Here is a 22,016-nt window from a genome sequence, read left to right on the forward strand (position 1 = left end):
AGATGAAGCTCAGAAAGGCGTTTTCTGGTACATCTTTTTTTTTTTTTATTGTGCAGTCCATTAAGTGAGTGTGATTTATCCAAACCACAAGTGTACAAACTGAACAATAAACAAAACAGCTACTGAGTGTTTTGAACATAGATTGGTCCTTGCCAAATATCGACCAAATACGCAAAAAAGAAAAAAACAACTAATAATGGGAGTCATTCAAGTGCATAACATGTTCCAGTACTCTTGCGTCCTGTGTTAGGCCTTCAGGAGCACCCAGGGAGAACTAAAATCTCAACCAAGCAGCACCATCAAGTAGGCCAGCTGCTATCATAAATACCCCATCTAACCTCTGTGTCCAAGGATGCAGTCATTCATTTCTTCTCTTCTCAAAGCCAGCCAAAACCCTGGCCACTTCTAATCGTCGTCGTCATCATCATCGTCATTGAAGTGAATGTGTTGTCCCCTTGGGGCTGACGCCCACGTTCTGCCATAGCCTTTAGTGCTGCCTGCAGGCTTCTCCTGGGTGGTGATGAGATCTATGATGGCTGTGATGACAGCACAGTCTTTGGACTGACGGTTTTGCCAGTCCACGGGAGCCGGGTTACGGATTTTATCCTCCAGTAGAGAATCCAGCTCTTTCTTTAAACTCTGTGGAAAAAGGTAGAAGTTAGTAAGTTCATTTCATCACGACTGAGATCAGTTTGTGTGAGTGCGTCTTTCGCTTACCTTGACAAGGTGAGCGATGCGTGCCGGGGATCTGAAGACGATCCACTTGTCCACTGCGATGGTCTCCTGGTCCTCGTCTTTCTGGATGGTGATGTCTCCTCCGAAAAACAGCAGCGAGAACGGGGACACTTCAGTGCAGTCGTACAGGAAGATCTGAGGGCACACAGGGTGATGTCGCCAACACACAACAACAAGAGTATTACGACAAACACGCTAACACACTCCGTGACAGAGAGCAGCATCATTATAACACACCGTGCCCAGCAGCTATTCTGTGGTGTGGGCTGAAAGGGTCCCATTAGTGAAGAGTGGCTGTGTGAGTTCAAAATGTATTTCAGTGCCTCCAGTGTTTGTAGAAATGTCATCTTGCCCCATCTGTGAATATCGCGTATGTTACACTCTTTTCCATCTATTTTCTTCCCTGTGCTAAACTGACAGCTATAGAATAGTTTGGCATTCATTTAGGAAAACTGCCATTTTTCATTTTGTATATTAAAAGTCAAAGTAAATAAATATTTTCCACAAACTACAGAAAACTCTGAATACTGCAGACAGAAAATAGAAGTGATACTCCATGTAATGGACTGATCTGTATGCACACACTCAGAAACTGCGAAGCTTTAAGGTCAGAAGCTACAGTGACTAGAGAAGCAACAGACTGAGGTCAAACAAAACCTATTACAGCTTTGAAGGTAACAGGCGAAAGTGTTGAAAATTAGTGTCAGAGAGAGGTAAAGGAAGGTGCAGGGAGTGGGTAGGAGACAAGGTGAAAAAAATAAGCAATTAGAGAGCAGGGACAACTGCATTTGCCCCATGAATGTGTAATGTAATGGACCAGCAGGGGCAAGTGCGTCAGAGGTTATAAAGTTTAACATCATACCTCACTTTTTTTGCCTTCTTTCTACAGTGCTGGTCTACTGCTTCCTTCTCTTTCTCAGTAAACAAATGACCTTGACTACGTGGCACTCTCAGAATACCTTACTTTTATTAAATGCAGTGCCTTGTGCACAAAACCACTTATGGACTAGGAGGAAAAAAAAACATTTAATGGTGGCAATAATGATGGGATGGTGAAATCCAGCCAAACACTTTTCTTCATAAAGACGAAAGCAGCAAAGTGAGAGACAAAAGCGCAGGCAGCAATCAGAGAGGACATGAAAGGTGTTTTTCTGCAGAAGAGTAACATTCAAGAACAAAGACGGATAGATGGAAGGGATGGGAAAATGGGAGTGTGAAGAGCGTCAAAAAAAAAAAAAGGAAAAAAAGACAGAAAAAGGGGACAGGAGTGAGGGCGGTAGTCAGCGAGCCGCATTGACCGTTTTGCCCCCCACCACCACCACCACCACCACATCCACATCTTACATTGTGTCTGGAAGCTTTGAAGCACAAGAGCCTTTGAGAGAGAGTTGAAAGGCAGCGTTTTAATCAAATATTCATTCAGTGTAAAGCTGGCGTAGCACCACTGATAACCTTTAACCACTGCACCTTCTTTCCACTCACATGCACCCTTCAGGGAGACACATACATAATCAAGAAGACAAACAACAACAATCATACAGTGTTTAAAACACAGCATAAAGCGTTCCCATGTCCCCTTCGCCTACTCACACTGCTCGTTCTCATCTTGAGGTGATAGATGAGCCAGGTGTAGTTGAACTCCGTCTCTTCGGCATTGACAGATTTCGGGTGGATACACACCTTTCCATCAGCCTGGGTGTACACCTTAACCCTGAGCAAAATACAGTGTTAGAGTTTGTGTCTAGGTGTTGGGGGTAAGTGTACTGTCAAGAGTCAAATGGCTAACAAAAACATTATAGCTTTTTATTACCATCATTAAGCTTGTATGAAGCCTTTTGTGGCTCCAGAGGGAGCTACTCTAAGGCCGCTAAATTGCCTCAAGTGATGTCATTTGAGTCAGTGACAGTTGTGGCTGAGGACTACAAGTTTGAAAATGAAAAAAAAATCTGGGTTGTGGATTTAGACAGAAGTGATCGCACCAGACATCTGTAGCCTGCTCCTCCTCTCTTTTTGAGGCTAGTGGTTAGTGGCTATATTACATTATTAGCACAACACACCTCACCACACACACAGTCAAGCAAAATTTAGTTCGTGCTGCATTCATTTTGACAATTTTTTAACTGTCCATTGTAAGTCCAGCAATATGAAATACTAAGATTTTGTACACACCTATTACCTGTGTCTGTGTTAAAGTGTGTTAAAATGCACCATTACAAGAAATTTTTTTTTTTTTTTTTTCTAAATGAACCAGAAAGTAGTTCCAGGGACAACCCTTCAGTTGCCTTCGGCTTGTTAATATGACGCACAAAGAATCTCCTGCCATTTTGGCACAAAGGGGTATCAATGAGAAACTGTGCTGCAGTTGGCAAATCATCTCTAACGTGAAAGTAAAGCTGTCTTCCAAACTCCTGCATGTCAGCCAGACAAAGCCGACTGCTTGGCTGCAGGCAACAAGCTGCTTGTACCAGACAGTAGTCTGATTTAGCAGCAAAAAAAACAAACAACAAGTGCTTCATTGAGCAATGAATTCATGAAATATTGCAGAGCTGTGGTGCGGACATGTGAAAACTTACAACTGGCTTGGCATCACAACGGTTTTGAAATACTTATGCAGAGGAAATGACAATATCACGGAGTCTAAAGCTGTCACCAAGACAGACAAACACAACTGACAGTCCTACTGTGAGACAGTGTGTCTGTCTCCCTCCTGCGTGCGTCTGTCTTTTGAACACAGGTCACAGCCGTTGCCCATGACAGCTGCCTGAGGGCAGTTTTATGATGACTGTATTGATCTTTAGCTGCAAACGCGCCTGTTTTTAAGAGTTTTCCTTACACGTTCTCTGCACAGCCTCAGGTGATTGTCACAGGACCTTTATAGAACTATTAACTGAGAGGTCTGATGAGATATTGCAGTGTGAAGCCCATTTTTCTCCCTACAGATCAATAGGAATGATTGTGCACTTCTCTATCTTGTGCTTTGCAGCCCTTTCCTGTCTGTCATTGCTCATCTCCCTCTTTGAATTGACAGACTCACCCCGGCCTCTTTTTGCTGTGAGATGGTCTGATCATGGCCACCTTAGGGTACAGACCGGCTACAATCACTGCTTTGATTAACTTCTCATTGTCTGAGGAAGGAAGTGAGAGTTAGAGAAAGAAAAATAGAGCACTGTTACATTTACATGTCACATATCTTTTGTCATTACTGCTCCACAGCATGGTTTTAAGATTCATAAGAATTAATGTTTTCTGACCGCTGAATCGCTTAGTTACCTGAATTGACATTAGAGTTGGGGTCTCTGGGGTCCTTGCTGCTGACAAAGCCTGTATGCATTAGATGCTCAGCAAACTGACCCTTCATGTTGTGCAGCATCTGAATGATAAAAGGATAAATTAATTCTAAAAAAGGCTGCATGTCTTTAACTGTCCGGACAGAAGTCAAACTCAAAATGTAATAATGGAGTTCCCTTGGTTTTATTTTCAAAGCAATTCAGTGTAGAGCTCTGCATAACACTCATAATCAGTCTGGCTCACCTGGAGTGTATTGGCAGACAGGAAGTTGTCCCAGCAGTACTCCCTCTCGTACCTGGCACCACGCCTTTTCGCTTCCTCCCACCCCTGGCCAATCAAAGGATAATAAATCAAGACAAGATCCGTTCATGCAGGACAGACATGAAATAAAATTGACAGCTGTGAGTTCTTTTACCTGGAAGGCATTGACAATAGTGAGGTGGTCACTCTTGGAGTTTCTGGACAAGGCCTTTCTCCTCATGTCTGCCATCTTCTCTTTACCCTGAGAGAGAGAGCGATATATTAAAGACAAATTCTTTAAAGACCTACTTTGCAATGAAAAAAGTCAGAAGTTAGGGTGCAGCAATTGTTGCAGTGTGTGTGTGTGTTGCTGCCAACAGAAGCTTTCATGTCTGTCAACTCGATGCTCTACCAGGGGTATGAAGAAAGGGTCTTTGAAGCTGAGTGAAGCAGCGATGGTGAGTACGGGGTCGAGGCAGCCCAACAGAGCTCCAAACAGGATGAGTTTGCCAATGTGAGGCTCCACAGGCAGACGAGCCAGGTGGAAACCCAGTGCTGTCAGATTCTCTGAATGGTCCAGGGCATTCTAACATGCAACAGTGTGACAAAAAACCCAAACAAAATGCACACATTTAGTCATCTTCAGCTAAACAGTAGTCTAAACATAACCACAAGAAAGGGAATAGATATCCCAATATTCAAAAGGCACTGCTTTGTTAAAGTTGAAAATACTAAAAAGCCTTTATTAAAATAGCAACAGGTTAATAAAGGCAACAATCTCCCAGTAGACCAGTTTACAGTTAGTATGTGTTGGTGTTGCCAAGTTGTCATGCTAATTAAGTCATCTGAAAGCTTTCAGGAGCAACCGCTGAGTTTTGTTCCTGTCAAATTCAAGTACTGCTTCCTGATTTGAAGATGTTTTATCCTTGTTAGCATGAAATATTACTCATATTTTATTTTCTGAGCCCATATAATAAGCACTGATTTCTCTGCTGCTCCTAGGTGTATTTCTTCTTCCACTCCCTCCTCTACAAGAGGGTAACCTACCAAATAACATCCTTGGAACTAGCAGATTTGTAGATAATGCTTCTTGACAGGAGTCCTTGAAACCACAATCTCAGGTCAAGGGGTAATCTGCTACTATTTTCCAAATAGCTATCGTGCTCTTATCGCTCACATTATAGGTTTTTGTTAAAAACATTTCGTAAAAGCTGAAACAATTGGTCAATTTATTAATTTTGTGCTGATTCCAAATTCATTATCAATTAATCAGTTGACAGACTAGTGATTTGTCCAATCAATTGTCTAAACTTAAAAATTGATCATTTTTAAGTTTTGGACTATTAATTGGACAAAACAGGTTATATGAAGACATTAACTTGGGTTTCAAGTAATCAACAGACTGTTTCACCATGAAAATAACTTGCAGCCTTATAAATAATAGTTGTTCCTCATTTGATCCTAACCTATGTTTAAAATGTTTTGAATAATCTTAATTCTTTCTTACCAGGTCTATGAGGTTCTTGATAGCTAGATTGACAGCCTTCTCAGTGGGAGGGTCCAGGGCTTTCTCCAGGAATTGAGCTATAGACCCAAGCTTCAGTATCTATGCAGCAAACATCACAAAAGCATGTCATGATCTTTTTCTGAGGAAACAAGTCCCTTAGAAAACGAAAGGGAATTAGTATCCATTTCTGGCAAACATTTGAATTGTTAGCAATACATAGATATAGCAAGGTCTACTGCAATTAACTTTGTGCGTGTTTTCTTCCAACAAGCGTACTGTACTGTATGAAACATGGTTTGGCCATATTGCTGTTGCTGTTTACAAGATATATGTGACAAAACAACCAACACTGTGTAGCATTAACCACACCGACATTCTTCTGCAAGTTCTGGGCTGAGCACAGAACAATGAACTAAGACCTGATTCTGTGCATGTCTACATTCTCTAAATGTGTATTCTCTTCCACATCAAAAAGTGATTTTTAAATGCACTAAGCCTGTAGCAAAATGAAGGGTAAGGAAGTGAACACATTTCTATGTCTGACTAATAGACTGGTGTTGAAGTGTTTATGCTTTTGAGAGTCTGCTCAGGGTTAGCATGTTGTCAGTTTTTCTCTCACTTTAAGGACAGTCTAATGCATTAGTCCGCCTCTCACCCACTAGCTTCAAAAACCACATTACACACATACTCAAATACATCCAACTGAACTAGTGGAAGACACACACTCAAATGCATATCCAATAAAGCCACTGGTGAGAACAATCACTGCAAACACTAGATCTGAGTGAACTTTGGCTTCATGTTCCATTAACATTCCATTGAAATATGTCTGAGTGGAGTACGAGGATTTAAAAAAAAGAAAGCAAAAATAGGAGGAAAAAAAAAAAGAGTCAACAACCAAAGAAGAAAGCGAGTGTTCATGTAAGAGAACAAGGCTATGAGGAGGAAGGTTTGTGCTGTCTGCAAAGAGAGAGAGAGAGAAAGTGCTGGAGAGCAAGGGGCATGAGTCAGCCTGGGTGTTCATCCCTTGTTCTCATTAGGCAGGATAGGCTGTAATTCAATGGAAGACCAAAACAGCAGCACTGTCCTCACCCCCTCTCTGCACTCACAAAACTCATTCACAGCAATGTTGTCCTCATCTCAACTCCCAAGCCAAAACCTATTTGTATCTTTCTGTCAGTCTGTCTCACTCTTTCTTTTCACATACACAACCTTGATCTGCAGGCAGAGCTCCTCCAGGGGTGTCCTCATAATTTCGGGTAATTGATAGGCATCCAGCAGGCTGGCCCTCAAACCATTGTACAGATGATAGCATTTCCCTGGACACACCCTGGAGATAAGCAGAGAAGAGGAGAGTTGTGAGAGAAAAAAATGTGCAATATCAGTTCTGTGACAAGGGCTTAATTAAAAATCAATGGGATAAAACTGCACACAGTAAGCAGCTCCTAATAATTGGGCCTTGCTCGTCTTTGATGTCAGAGCTAGCTAACAGAACAAACGTCTCGAGTCACAGACTGGAAACAACCTGGGAGTGACTACACTCAGCCTTTCTCCGTGTTTACAGATGGGAAGGGAGGAGGGAGAGGGCTGATGGGGAAGACTGCCGGAGAGCTGAGATGACAAATGGAAGGAAAAAATAATCCTCCCAGATTAGTATCACGTACCCAGAGGCAGTAATATGCAGCATGCCCTCATTATAAAAATATCTGAAAAACCCCGTGTGCAAACTAACACAGACACACCTGCCGGCACGTCCTTTCCTCTGTTTGGCATTGGCCAGGCTGACCCACTCGGCTGTCATAGTGCTGATGTTGTTGTTGGTGTCAAAGTTGGTCTCCTTAATCTTCCCGCCATCTATCACATATACAACATCATCTATGGTGATACTGTGAGGAAAAGTGGAGAGAAAAAGAAAAAAGTTAAAGGAATAAAGACCAAACCAGAAAAAAAAAAAAAAAAAAAAAAACAACTTCAAAAAGGAGTCAAGAATGCTTAGCTAATACTCACACACTCTCTCTCACACTCGCACACACACACAAGTAAAAATAAAAATTTAGCCCTTAGGTAGGTTTAGATTCTATATTTAGTGGAGGGATGTGAGGGGAGTGCAAACAGCTTCTTAATTTGCTCAGTGTGTGTGAGTGTGAGGCTCATGTGAATGCATTAACAAATTGCCTGTCAGAGACTCAGTGTGTTCCATCCAAGCCAATATGACAGAATTCGTAATCAATCCAAGAAATGTATGCTAATTACCAAAAAATCTGCCATTTCCGTAAATGACTGGGACCTACAACATTACACTTCCACAAAAAAATACACACATAAACAACCGAATGTCATAAACAATCAAAAAACTTGCCAGAAAGTAACAGCCAAAAATACATTTTCGAAGGGACTAAGTACAAAGGCTGGATGAGCCAAACAACACACACAGACACGCTCACACTTACCTGGTCTCAGCTATATTGGTAGCAATCACAATCTTTCTAACTCCAGGAGGAGGCCTTTTGAACACCTGAGACGAACGAGGGAGAAAGATGAAATTGGACTTTTCAGACACTGAGAAACAGAATAAAGCATGACATGGACAGACAGTCAGAGCGACAGACAAAAAGAGTAACAGTAGAATACTGACCTGCGTCTGATTAACAGTAGGCATGAGGGAGTGCAAAGGGATGATAACGAACCGCTCTGAAATACAGCAGGACACAAAAAGAAAAACTCAAACAAAGCACCATTTGCAAACACCAAATACGTGCTAGTGTGTGTCTAAAAATGTAACCATGAATATCATGGTGAATGTTGAGAATACATTAATTTACCACCATTATTTGTTCCTCTTTGAAAATAAATATTATTATGTAGTTATTTAATACTTCACTTTGACATAGTACTTACCTAAAAATAATAATTAAAAATTAAATAATCATGACATACTCAATAAATAAAATAAAACACATTTACTGCATCTCTACTGCAGTTACATTACATGTGAAGGTTGCCTACAATTTAGAAATCAGAGATCAGTTAATCAAAATGTGCTAAAATAAAATGGCTGTGATTGGTCAGAGTTCACCTATGTTTATGATTTGATACACCAGAGCAATCACTCCAATCAGCAACAGCAAAAGCATCAGAATTGCCCCTAATCAAGTCTAAATAATTGTGGGTGGAAATCTCATAATCATGGCTGTTGTTAAATCAAAGAGCCCTAGAAGTGTGTGTGTGGGCTAAGGCTGAACTAACCTCAAACCAAACACTTATGATTCATAAAAAAAAAAAAATTCAATAAATCTAAAGATCCCCTACAGTTTCCAGATATATAAAAATATTGGAATTGGAATAATAATTTATGCTTGCTTTGTCTCTTTTTTCCAGTTTCTAAATATTACATATCCTCCCTCATCAAAAGTCCAGATTCTATGAATGTAAATTTGTTCATTTCAAGAGCTCTCCTACTTCACTCTTGGGTCAGTGTATGTGCACTGGAGGTTCCAAGTTTCCACATCACACTTCTAGGGCTGCAACAAACAAATATTTTCATTATCAATTAATCCGCAGAATATTTTCTTGATTAATCAATTATTTGCTAGGTGTATAAAATGTGAGACAATAGTGAAAACACCCATCACAGTTTTGTAAAACAATACATTTTCTGTCAATCAACTAATTGATTAATCTTGGTCTGCAGATGATCTTTTTCTTATCAATTAGTCTGTTAAGTATTTTCTCCATTAATTGAAAAAACAATTCAGTTTACTTGTTTGGATAGACCAGCAATCCAAAACCTGAAAATTGTCAATTTACTGACATATATGGCAAATACATACACTTGTATCCACGTCACATACTCTGTAGGTGTGTGTTACTGTGTGTGTGTGTATGTGTGGGTGTGTGTGTGTGTGTGTGTGTACCTGATCGGAACATCTGCTGAGCTGTGAGCAGGTCATTGAGACTGCTGATGTTGTCCCAGCCAGGGAGGAACACCAGGATTGCTCCTTCCTGTCAGACAAAGACATCACACAACACTTAGAAACTGAAAGTCACACAAAAACCAGCTGGGCTTCGATAGAAAAAGAAAACAAGCAGGAAACAAACAGACACCAACAGCCATCAGCTGAAGGAGCCTCAGAAACAACTGAGCAAAGTGAACAAGGTGCCCCGTCCCCTGAGGAGCTGAGCCGAGGCAGATGGAGATGACTTGCCCTGAGCTCCCAACCACCACAGTCAGCCACACAATAGTCCCTGGTACTCACTGCCAACATCATTATGACAAAAATCTTTCCACTACAGGGCATCCTCTACCTCACATTACCACAGGGACAGACTTGATTCTCTCAAAGCAGCAACAAAAAAGAAAACCAATCAGTCACCTGGGAAATAAAGACACACAAATGCAAGCTGAAAACATCATGCAGAAAACATCAGCAGGATAACAGATGATGGTGGCTAATAGAGTTGGTGGTGCTCCAGTGTGAGCAAATTTCTGAACATTCTGCTGTCTGACAATAGATGACCACTTAACGTACAGTCGGTGTCAGACCCGCAGCCATAAAAACATCACATACAGTGATGCTGCAATAGTAAAAGGTTTGATACCCTGCTCTAGAAATATAAACTACTCACACAGTCAGACTTATAAACAGAAGCAACAGCAAACATGATGTTTATGACATACACATGGAGATCAGATTATACGAGGCAGGCCAGAGCAGCTTCTAAATGCTGTATGCACCATAATGAAACGGTCAGCATGATGTTTTTTTTTTTTTTTTTACAGCATACAGACAGATATAAAGGCTAATAATAGCTTAAAAAGCTCTAAACTTCTGGAACCTGAGCAAAATCCAATTTTTAGATTATCATCAATGGGGAAAGGTTTCAAGAAATACTATTATGCTACATCACATCAAAGACCGAAACTTAAAGGAAAATGATTCTCAGGATAATATTAGGCTGGTACAAAATAACCCAGTCTTTAAAAGGACTCTGCTTTTCATTTCCTGAGAGGAGATGAGGAAAGACATTAAAAGTAGCTCCTGGGCCCTGAGCGCCCCTGCCTTTTAATTAAAGCTAATTATTATTACCAGTGCTCAACCACTGGCAACCACGTGGGACTGTATATGTGTGTGTTAATGTCTGTGCATGTGCATGTGTGTGTGAAAGAGAAAGGACGAGCAGAGAGGTGCAGGCAGTGTGCCTAGTTACAACCTGAGAGAAACACATGTTCACACGCATAGAGTACAGACAGAGGCTCTGATTAATTCCAACTAAAAATAAAGTAACAGCCCAGTAAGCTCTGTCATGTTGGCCTACTACTTAGCATGTACACACACCAAACCAGTCACATACGTGCACACACATAGTTGCACCCAGCAGTAGTTCATTACTGCCTCCATGTCAACCCCCAAGGTGTCTAATCACAGAACCCTCAAACATAATTAACCAATCACCACAGCTGAAAACCTGGCAGACCGCCCCCTAACCTCGGCACAGGACGACGTCACGGCAGATCAGCCGGTTCCCTCTGAGCCATTTGACAATGCCACGGCAAATCAGCTTGTAGACTGGCTCAGGGTGGCTGTGACTGATAGAGATAAAGCCTCATGTGGGAAAGGATAATTATTCTGTCTATCTGTGTTAGTCACTCCTCATTCTGGGTCTGTCTCTTTGTTCTGTTCCTCTTACGTATACATTTTTTACAGACACAGCAATAAACTAACATAAATACATTAAACTAGCTCCAATTCACCTGGAAAAATGGCAGGACAAGTGAGAGCAAGTTTTCCTCACCCTCATTATTGTCCTCTTAAAAGCAACAATAGGCTGTATTCTGTGATATTCTGTTCCATTGTGCCAGTGTGTTCTCGCACATGTCTGCTCGCATATGTCTCTCATGACTCTGTGACTAGAAACAGTTGAAAAATACAAGATACATGCTGCGAACACATATTTGAACAGAAAATGTACTGAAATAGTGATTTTTTTCTCAAATCCTTTCCATTGATGGATTCTCCCCAAATTTTGTGGAAACTAACAACTTTTGAAGTGGATATGGTAGGATTATGTGTTACTGGGTCTACTAAAAAGTAAAACATTTACAAAAAAAGAGAGTTCTTTCATTTGTCTTAGTTGACATTATACTCCGTCCGCATTGCCAAAGTCTGAGCCGAGCACTGAAAAGGCACTGACAAAAATTAGCAAATTTAACAAGAACTGGAAAGAGAAAAAAGGGAATGAACGTGCACTAGGAGAGCATCTGTTCCATCACTCATTAGCACAGATCTGCTGCCAGGATCTGTGTTATTTCATCTGATGTAATGTCACTCTGTGTTTGGAAGCTAGTCCTCCTTGGATCTTCCATCTGCTCCACCTCAGAGTATATGGTACTTTTCTCCTTTTGTTATTAACTTTTATTTGATATGAACCCATCTTCCACTGGGATCACTTTCCTGTCTGCCTGTCTATGATCAAAATGGTGGGAGATCTATGAATCTAAAAACATAAATCTCAAAATCTACAAGTTTCAGTGATACAAGCACGCCAGGCTTTCAGACTGCTCAGACACATAACAGGCTACCTCAAGTACAATTTTCAGCTCTGAATACAAAAGTATTGTATTAAAAATCTCATTTCAGACACCAGAATTCTGCCTCGCCTGAAACCAGACATCCAAGGTTAAACTTGCCTCCTCATTGAGCACAATATGACGGATCAGTGCCAGGATCAGCTCCAGGTCAATCTTCTCATCATTGTCCAACATCTCCAGTGCCGCAATAGTGTTGTCAGAATATCTGTAAAATGTGAGGCATAAATAATAAATAAATAAATAAACCACCTTTTTCCATGCTTCAACATGACAACAAGCTGTTCCCAAGTTTACAACTATTCCATTACTTGTTGCTTTGGCTGTCACAACTCAGTAATGGCTACATGTGATTTATATATTTGCAGACAGAAGTTTTTCTCCAGATGCTGTGTAATGGCTGTATGGCAAATTCTGTATGATGTTGAATATGTTTTTTGCACAAAAACAATAGTGTTGACTCATACTTGAAAATTGTTTTGACAGTTTTAATTGTATTGGTGATCTTGACATCAGCTTTCATAAACACAATCAGTGACTGTTAATTGGTTCCTTTGTAATGTTTTTTTCTTAAATACGTAATCTTCATTTCATGGCTCTAAAGCTCAGGTTTGAACTGCTGCAAATTATTTTGTCACAGACATGAAAGTTTCCAAATATGGAAACTCTCCTCCCTGGGCATCGCCTTCAATGTGAGACTGACAGGTCATTAAAGAGCTCATCAGAGATGAGAGATTGTGTCTGTGTACGATTATCATGGTCCTTGCAATTAGAACTGATTACAATACACAAGAATTTTGTTTTTAGAAAATGTTATTCATTTTTAAAATATAAACAGAAAAACAGCACAAAAAAAATGCAGTTGCAAGAACAGGTTCACAAAAAAATTACACAAACAGGAAGTTCTAACATTTCTTGAATTTGCTTGCTCAACCCTTAAGCCTGAATTATACTTTGGCAGCGTAGGAAGGCAGTGTAGGTGTATGCAGTGTAGGACATGATCTACAGTTCTGCCCACTGCTTTTGTAGCTCTGTCACATAGTAAGATCATAGTGCTACGCATTCAGGCAGTGTGAAAACACTTTCTACGGATGCAGTGGACTTGAAGTTATCATGTTTACATTCACGTTCTGACACTGAGCAGTAATAATGGGGGCAAAGAAAAGGGACTTCTCTGCAAATAGCTGTATTAAATTGAGAAGAATGTTTGTTCGGTGTTACAGAGAAGTGGAAGACATCTCAAGCGGAACTGGGAGTTATTAAAGGGAGTTTTTTTTCAGTTAAAACCGCTCTTGCAATTTAACTACTCTGCTGTTCTCACCACCTCACCTGTGCTGCAATGTACGTGCATAACAAGGCCAGCTGTCCTTGTATTCAGCCTCTTTCTCCTCCTTCTCAGGTCTGGAGTGGCGGCCCTGCCAAAAGCCTCTCTTCCATGAGGGGCGACGGTCCTGATTCTGGGGACGATACCTGGCAGAGAGACACCAACCGGCTTATATTAGACAAAAGGGACATAGTGGTTCCTTTTGTATCTGTATGCTTGTGTTTGGGAGGAGCGTTTTTCTACCTGGTCATCTCTACAATGTCCTCCAATAGGAACTCTTCCACTGGGAACGTCAAACCAGGGATATGGATCATTGGACACTTGTCTAAAGGGAGTTTGACATGGGGAAAGGGGTAGATGAGACCAAACCAATTAAACAACATTTCTGTTTAACAAAATTTGGTATGCCATTTGGCAGGTTACGTACCAAAATATTTAGAAAACTTCTCAGCATTGAGTGTGGCACTCATGAGGATGACCTTGAGATCGTCCCGGAGGTTGAGTAGGTCCTTCACAATAACTAGCAAAACATCTGATTGCAGGTTCCTCTCGTGTATCTCGTCCAATACCAGGTGACTGATGCTGGACAACAATCTGACAGGAGGAAAAACTAGAATTACCAACTCACAGTTGCATGACATATGGTCACAGTTGTCCCTTCCTGAGTTCAAGCATTGAATAATGGTCAGAAATGCTTTTGTAGAACATTATGATGTCACAGTGAAGTTTCGAGCGTTTGGATACAAAATGTCACTTCATCATTTTATCCTTTTAGACATATGAGTGAAATTGTGTCAAAATTAGTGTGAATTCGTAAGTTATAGCCACAAACATGTGTGTTTGTGAGGTCACAGTGACCTTGACTTTTAACCACAAAATTCAAATCAGTTTATCCTTTAGTCCATGTGGATATTTGAACCAAAATTGAAGACATTCCCTGAGGGCATACAGCTGTGGTCTGTAATGATGGATAAAAAGGTCTGTGGGAGTGAAAACATTTATGCATCACTAATGTGTTGGCTGGAGACAAATAGCCACACCAAAACTGACAAGACATGCAGACATAGCAGCAGCCCATCTTCTATGCAAATATACCTGAATGCCAAAAAGTTGCAGCATTTTGTCAGACAACTGTAGTCCTAAAATGACTCACTAGAGTCGTGCCAATTCTGAAAGAGCATGAAGCAAGACAACAAGAAAAGCTGGCACCCTCACTTAGTCTCAGTGGTTTTTCTGGAGACACTCAGAATGCAAGGATGCGTATGCAGGGATGAGTCAACAGAAGCTGTGTGTGTGTGTGTGTGTGTCTTCAATTTCTCTGCCTATGAGACTGGAGACCCATATTAATGCTTCTTCCACAGACAGTAGAGTCGACCACAAATCAATGGGGATAAAACAGAGTGACACACAGGGAATAAGAGAGTGGAGGAAGGACAGCTGGAACAGAGACACTGAGAGGAAAGAAATTCTGGGACAGGAAGTGATGAGGATGAGGAAGCAGGGACTGGGGGAAGACTCACGGGTCTGAGCGAAGCCACTGAAGAATAATGCCCGTTGTACAGTACAGGACCGAACCTTGTCTCCGTGGTAACCGGCTGAGACACAGGAGGGAAAAGAAAAGAGAAAAAAAAAAGATTTTAAATTTCCCAATTGACACAAGACTTGGTATAAGACTAGTGTAAACTGAAGACAAATGTTGCCAGGATGAGCTTCTTTGTTGAGTTTTCTTCATTTGTGTGAGCTACTGTTGAAGACTCCACTGTCTTTCATATTTTGCACCCTTCTTTTTCTTTTCACAATTCCAAACATTATTTATTCAAACATTCAAATATTATTTCATAGTAGCAATATATGCTCCGTCTGTACACACAAGTGCACATAAAGCTGAGATTGATGTTGCTATAAAACCTTGCTGATACATAAAATGCTATCTAATAAGTAATGTAATAGGCAGTATCTTCATATCATACTAAGTATTAGTCAGTGATGAAAGATTTATCCAATGAATAGCAATCATGAAAAAATTTCTCATTTATTTTAATCCCAAACAAAGCAGTAACTGCCTCTCTTATGACACATCTAAAAGAAGAATTGCACTGACTATTGAACCACATCAAAGGCTTTGCTGCATAATTGATGCAAGTGTGATATTTCCAACAGGACTTGGACTTAATTCAGGAGAAATAACACTAATAAAAACTAAAAAATTCATTTTTTTTGAAGCACTTTTTGAAATAGGGTTATTATTCAGTTTTTCACAACATCAACACATAACATAAAACAGTTAAACAACCAAAGCAGTGCAACAAACATAGAATGAACCGAATTAGACTTCACTGATAAAATTATTACAGATAACCAATTGCATTGATACAACTGCATATACATAATATACAGATTATAAATAATAATAAATAGAGTAATAACAGTAATCCATTTTAATATATAAACTTAGTAACTAGTAGATTTATTAAAAAAGTAAAAGAAGCCTCTAAAGGAAACGCTTCCTAGGGGCCAGACAATATGACTGCATTGATTGCTGAGGGGACTCAGGGCAAATATTATTAACTCCCAATGCTTCCCACTCTCTGTGCAATATGTGCAGCTTTTTCTATATTGCAATATTACCTGGCAAAAGGTTTGCTGTATGGTTATTTGATTAATCACAACTTAATCAGACAAAGAACAGTGTAGCTAGGCGTTTACTCGACACAATACTTATAAATGATCACTAAAACAATTCTGACATTCAACCAGAGTAGAAGGGATAAAAATGAGCTACTGTGATCTATAAAGGTGATGTTTTCTAAAGATCCAAATCCAAGCACTCTATCGTCTCTGGCAGTTTACAACAGTCTTGAAATCTGGAGGCTAAGAGTCTGATTAATTTTATTTACTCTAAACAGTCTCCTACTTTATGTTTATTATAACCACCCATCATTTGGCACAATATAGCAGCACCAGAGAGAACAGATTTAAAGCAATGACTGTCTGCAGTGACTGAGTCGTGTAGACGAATACACTGGCACATGTAACTGTCGTTGGCAAATACTACATTAAATGTGTTCTGGCCAATTTGTATTCAGGTTTTAAAGAAGCTGATTGCCTACTGAGAGACCAACATAAGAAAAGTAAAGAGTGTGGAAGTGTGTACTTTTTTTATATTAGTTGCTAAGTGGGGGAGCTGGTGCATCAATGAAAGTTTTAACACAGCTTGTGGTACGAATTGCCAGTTTATGCATGTACCCACTGAGAGACACCCATGGTCTCCCATCAATGAAAGTGACAGCAGGCAGTGACAGTACAGCAGTAAGAATACAGCTCAAAAAGATGCCTTTCTAAATTGGCTAGACCAAAGATTTAGAAAATGTGGAAACTGCTCTTAAACTCACAGTCTAGCACCTTGTTATCTGTTCCATTTCTTTGACAGTCAGTAATCATTTTTCTGTCCATCCTTTTACTTCTCATCCGCTGTATCAGTCTCCCTTTATACCACACCTGAGTTGCCTCTTTTCCTCCCCTCTTACTGCATCAATCTCAGCCTCTCTCATATTCCATATTCTATTGTATATAATTCACTTTAGATTGCTGCACCCTCTCATCCCTTGTAACTCTCCGCTTGCTCGGTCTGCATATCGCTCAAGTGCAGTGCCTTTCTCACCAGCTTTGTGCATCTCTTCCTGTGTGTGTGGTCTAAGATCATCATTCCCATCTACTAATCCTTATACCACCTGTCCTTCAAAAATAAAAGTTAATTTCCTGTGATATTAATTCATTCCATACATTTCCCTTATCCATCTTAATTTAGCCCATCCATCTAGAAACTCCCTCTGAAAACAAAATATATGTATGTATATGCAAAAATAATCGACAGTTAGAGGTACATCATCTTTTGTTCTGAAGACCATCATCTGAACATAATCTTCAGCGGGGATACGTGGACCATGAAAATCTACAGGCCATCACATCAAAATTAATAGCCTGGCTTTGGAATGAGCAGCCATGCAGGAAAGCAACACTAGACCTTTTTGTAATCACTAACAAACATCTGAGAAGTTGGTGTACAGTGCTTCAAATTCATGCATCAAAATATGTTTGTAAAGACTTCCTTACCTCTGTAGGCGGATTTGGTAACCACAAGAATTTACATTGCCTACACTTTCTGCCCTCTCTGCTGCTACACGTTCCGCTACCTGAGAAGGCAGGCGCACGCACACGCACACACACACGCACACACACACACACACACACACAAATTTATAAGAGCAGCAACAGCAACATATAATCTAACACAGTCAGATCTGAAAAACCAGCAGAGTACATACCGAGATGGCACTGATGCGACGTGGCTGCGTGCAGACCACCCGGCACATTGAGCCAATGCCTCTATTGATATAGTCATCTAGGATGAATTGGGTGACCTGAGTGGTCTTTCCACAGCCTGTCTCCCCACTCACAACGAGGACACGGTTAGAGTTGATCAGCTCTACCAACTCCTGAGGATGGAAGGATGGAAGCAGATGAGAGGAAGGAGACGGATAATTGGATAAGGAGGAGGAAAAGGGTGATAGTGGAAGATAAACATTTTTTCAAATTAAAAATAAAAAAAAAGAAACAAATTCACTTTTAGCAGAAATGGTGATTAATGATGAAGAGGAGAGCATTTGCTTAACATTGTATGCAATCAAAAGCTTACCTCTTTTTTGCTATAAGATGGTAGTTTTTCACGGAATTTCTGACGCAAAAAAAAAAGAGCAATCATTTGATAACACTTCATGAAATCAATAGTAGCAGATGTTCTGTCCTTATAACTTGATAATGGGTACGGGTTAAACACATCCAAACATCGACAAAATTCTAATAAACACAGATGAACCCAGACTCTGTCTAATAGCTTGACAACAGTTCAGTAATTTGATCAAAATTCACTTGATGGAATAAAATGACATGAAACATGTAATGTTATTTTGCATATATAAGGAATATTTGATAATATTACTATAATTACCGAGATACTAACTTACCATAAGGCCCAGCCTTATTCTGCATTAGGGTTGTGTACTAAACTATTTACATCTGTAAACATAAACATCTATCAACCTGTAAATGTCAGAGTAGCCAACACAGCAACAAATTATTGCAAACCAACTGCAATGTCTTATTCATTATTAATACACAGCTCTCTGCCCTTCATTATCTCCAGTTATAATTCTGTTGTACTGTATGCTCCACTCTTCTTTTCTTTAGTAACCCCATACAACTAATGCAACTTTGATCATATCATTATCTTAAAAAAATATCCATTTGGATGTACATCTTTTTCTAACCTCAAAGCTGTGCTGTATATATCAAACCTGATACTAATAATCATGATACTCACCAGCATTTCTTTGTACTTCGGATCTGACTGTTTGCTCTGCAGATCTCTCTTTAAGTAGTCGTCCAGTGAACTATCTCTGACCACTTCCTGAAATAAGAACTCCAGATCTCTGTCTTTCCTCCTAAACTTCTCTTTCTCCTCCTCCTGTGGCTCTTCTTCTTCCCACGTGTCTGGAGGTTCATCTTTAGCGACTGCTAAACTAACTTCTTCCTCCTCTTCCTCAGATTTGATCTCAGTCTTCAGTTTATCTTCTTCAGGCCTATCCCCATCAAAGTAACTGCACAGAAGGTTCATCAACATGTTAGAGTTAGAGTCCTATCAGTGTCAGCAGACACAGCTGGAAAAATGACTGACACTTCAAGCATTTTAGTCCTATCTACATTTCTAATTTTCTTTATTGTAAGATAAAAATTACACTGTGCAAGTCTCAAAAGAAAAAGCTATGCAAGCTGCTCTCACCAATGACCACTTCTATTGGTTTCTGTCCGCCAGCTGTCAGACGTAGAGGCTCTTACATTCCTGCCGTCTCTCTCTGGACCAGACTGGTCATTCTGGACAGAGTTAAGCAGCTTGGTAATGTGCTGCTCTCTGGCCTCATCCATCTGGACCACTGCCCGCTGCACACAGACATGAAAAGGGGAACTTAAGCCATAACCTTGCAATTAGTATAAACTAAGGTAATATCAAGATGTCATCTGGCCAAGTATAGTTATTTTTGCATTTGAGTGAAGGCAGAGCAATCATTCTATGCATTAAATTTATCAAAAGTATGATGTATCAGGAACTGGGTGGTTTGCCATCTGTGTGCAGGATGCTGCTCACTTACCAGTGTTCACAATTCTGCACATTCTGAAGACTTTGTGCTCTGAACCATTTTCCAATTAAATCAGCCTATGCTCAATGCTCTGCAGCTGATACTTAAGGTAAGAGCACAGACCTATTTTCGAGCAGATGTTAATAACTGTTTCTAATAGTGGTGGGAAAACTATTTAGATCCTCTACTAAGTAAAAGTTCTGCATTTTAAACCCTACTTAAACAGAAGCACAAACGCACCATCAGCAAAATGTACTTAAAGTATCAAAAGTACTTTGTAAGTACTAGAAGGTACTACCTCAAAATTGTATTCAGAGTATTTGAGTAAATTAACTTGGTAACTTTTCACCACTGCTAAGAGACTGAAAATCTGCATACAACACGGCCTGCTCGTCACAATGTGCAAGCACATGCACCCAAACCGGTCCATACCGATCTCCGGTCAGCCTGTTTCCTCCTCACGGCCCCGTATCTTGCGTACCACAGACCAATCTCACGGCCCTTCAGGTGTGGAGGAGGACGGTCCCGTTGTCCACCTCCTCCTCCTCCTCCTCCTCCTCCTCCCCCTCCTCCTCCTCCTCCTCCTCCTCCTCCTCGGTCCTGGTCAAAGTCGGAACTATGTCCTCTGAAACCCCCTCCTCTGTCCCACCTTTCTCTGCTGCCATCTCTCTGCCCTCGACCTCCTCTTCTGCCTCTTCTTCCACCTCCGCCGCCATATCCATAACTCATACCGTCGTCACAAACAAGCCCTGGTAGCAGCAAATATTCGTTTACCAGAAACTACGATGCTAACTGATGTTACGTTAGCTACAAGCTGTGCCGGATGGATTTGTGGACTAGTCACTTAAGTAAGAAATATGATGCTACATCCATTAAGCTACTGACAGTTGGTTTTTTTTTTTTTATATCTACACGTATAATGAATAAATGTGGCTGTCTAACTCACTTATAAGACAGCAACACTGAGATGCTGCTGGCAAAATTTAGCTTGGTCGTTTCCATCCGGCATGTCGCACAGCAATGACGTAAACGTCTGCTGCTTGATATTTACGTAGTGCTCTATAATTGGTTTATGTGCTGATGTTTTTACTTTACTTGAGTTTTTTCATTTTATGCTACTTTACACTCCTAAGACTCCTTTATATTTCAGGGGGAAATACTATGTTTTATACTATGTTTTACTCCACTACACATACTACTACTCTTATAACAAGTTTTTAGGCTTCATGATATCTATTTCATAATATGCTGCAGTGCTAAACTACTAATCTACTCAGTACTATATTAAGTATATAAAAGTGGCTTCACAATAAAGAACTATAACATGAAAATGCTCTGACATGTATTTGTGATTAAAAAAAAAGATAATATTTTATAATAATGTCACACTGTTTATGGAGGCATTTCTGCGTAATGAGTACTTCTACTTTTGACACTAGGCCACATTGAGTTCAGATTTGTTGTGTTTCAACTTGACAGGTTGCTGCTACTCCAAGCAGATCAGAATCATCTTTTTGAATGTACTTATTGGCAGATCTTCAGAGGCAGCCACAAGAACTAAGATGTGGACCTGAAGGAGTGTGCATCGTTTGGCATTGTGCGGATGATGTTACCATGACTAGAACAATCACCATCCCCTGCCCACCATCAGGTCTGGTTACGCATCTGCACTCAGAGCAACAAGGTGAAAGCGGGTGGCGAAAGCTACCTATGCTCTCAAAATACAGGGTCACTTCTACACCAATGCCCCCTAGAGCATGTGGAGGGGCATCAGGAGTATCACAGATTACAGCAGAAGATATGCAGAATGACCCAGGGACCCGTCTCTTTCTGATGCCCTTCATTCTTTTCAGCACCTCCTCTGGCTCCAAGTCAACCCAGCTGCGAGCCTGGACAACATCCCAAGCCGGGTCTTTAGAAACTGCGCCCACCAGCTCTCAGAGGTGCTAACAAACATCTTTAACACCTCACTTTCCCTGGCGATTATCCCAACATGGCTCAAGACTGGAATAATTATCCCTGTCCCAAAGAGCTCAACAGTGTTGTGCCTGAATTACTAATGCCCATTAGCACTCTCCCTAATAATCATGTAGTTCTTTGACAGGGTGGTTACGGCACACATGAAGAAGACCATCAGTGTCA

The 22,016-nt window shown here is 40.5% G+C and overlaps 1 protein-coding gene across 1 annotated transcript; it reads right to left on the bottom strand.

Annotated features, from left to right (window-relative positions):
- Positions 1 to 20: 20 nt before the first annotated feature.
- dhx36 (DEAH (Asp-Glu-Ala-His) box polypeptide 36) lies at positions 21 to 20,882 on the bottom strand. Its single transcript, XM_056373451.1, has 25 exons — positions 20,307 to 20,882; positions 19,520 to 19,677; positions 19,061 to 19,337; positions 18,377 to 18,415; positions 18,006 to 18,176; positions 17,794 to 17,873; positions 15,201 to 15,275; positions 14,108 to 14,274; positions 13,924 to 14,005; positions 13,686 to 13,826; positions 12,459 to 12,564; positions 9,685 to 9,772; positions 8,406 to 8,461; positions 8,221 to 8,285; positions 7,513 to 7,656; positions 6,983 to 7,100; positions 5,771 to 5,869; positions 4,676 to 4,849; positions 4,439 to 4,525; positions 4,267 to 4,350; positions 4,006 to 4,105; positions 3,770 to 3,860; positions 2,326 to 2,446; positions 718 to 870; positions 21 to 639 (listed from the first exon to the last, which is right to left on the bottom strand). Exons 1-25 carry the CDS (start codon positions 20,601 to 20,603, stop codon positions 406 to 408), a joined length of 3,207 nt encoding a protein of 1,068 aa, XP_056229426.1. The 5' UTR covers positions 20,604 to 20,882; the 3' UTR covers positions 21 to 405.
- Positions 20,883 to 22,016: the final 1,134 nt, after the last annotated feature.

The sequence above is a fragment of the Seriola aureovittata genome, chromosome 4 (assembly GCF_021018895.1).
Source record: "Seriola aureovittata isolate HTS-2021-v1 ecotype China chromosome 4, ASM2101889v1, whole genome shotgun sequence".
NCBI classification, from domain to species: domain Eukaryota; kingdom Metazoa; phylum Chordata; class Actinopteri; order Carangiformes; family Carangidae; genus Seriola; species Seriola aureovittata.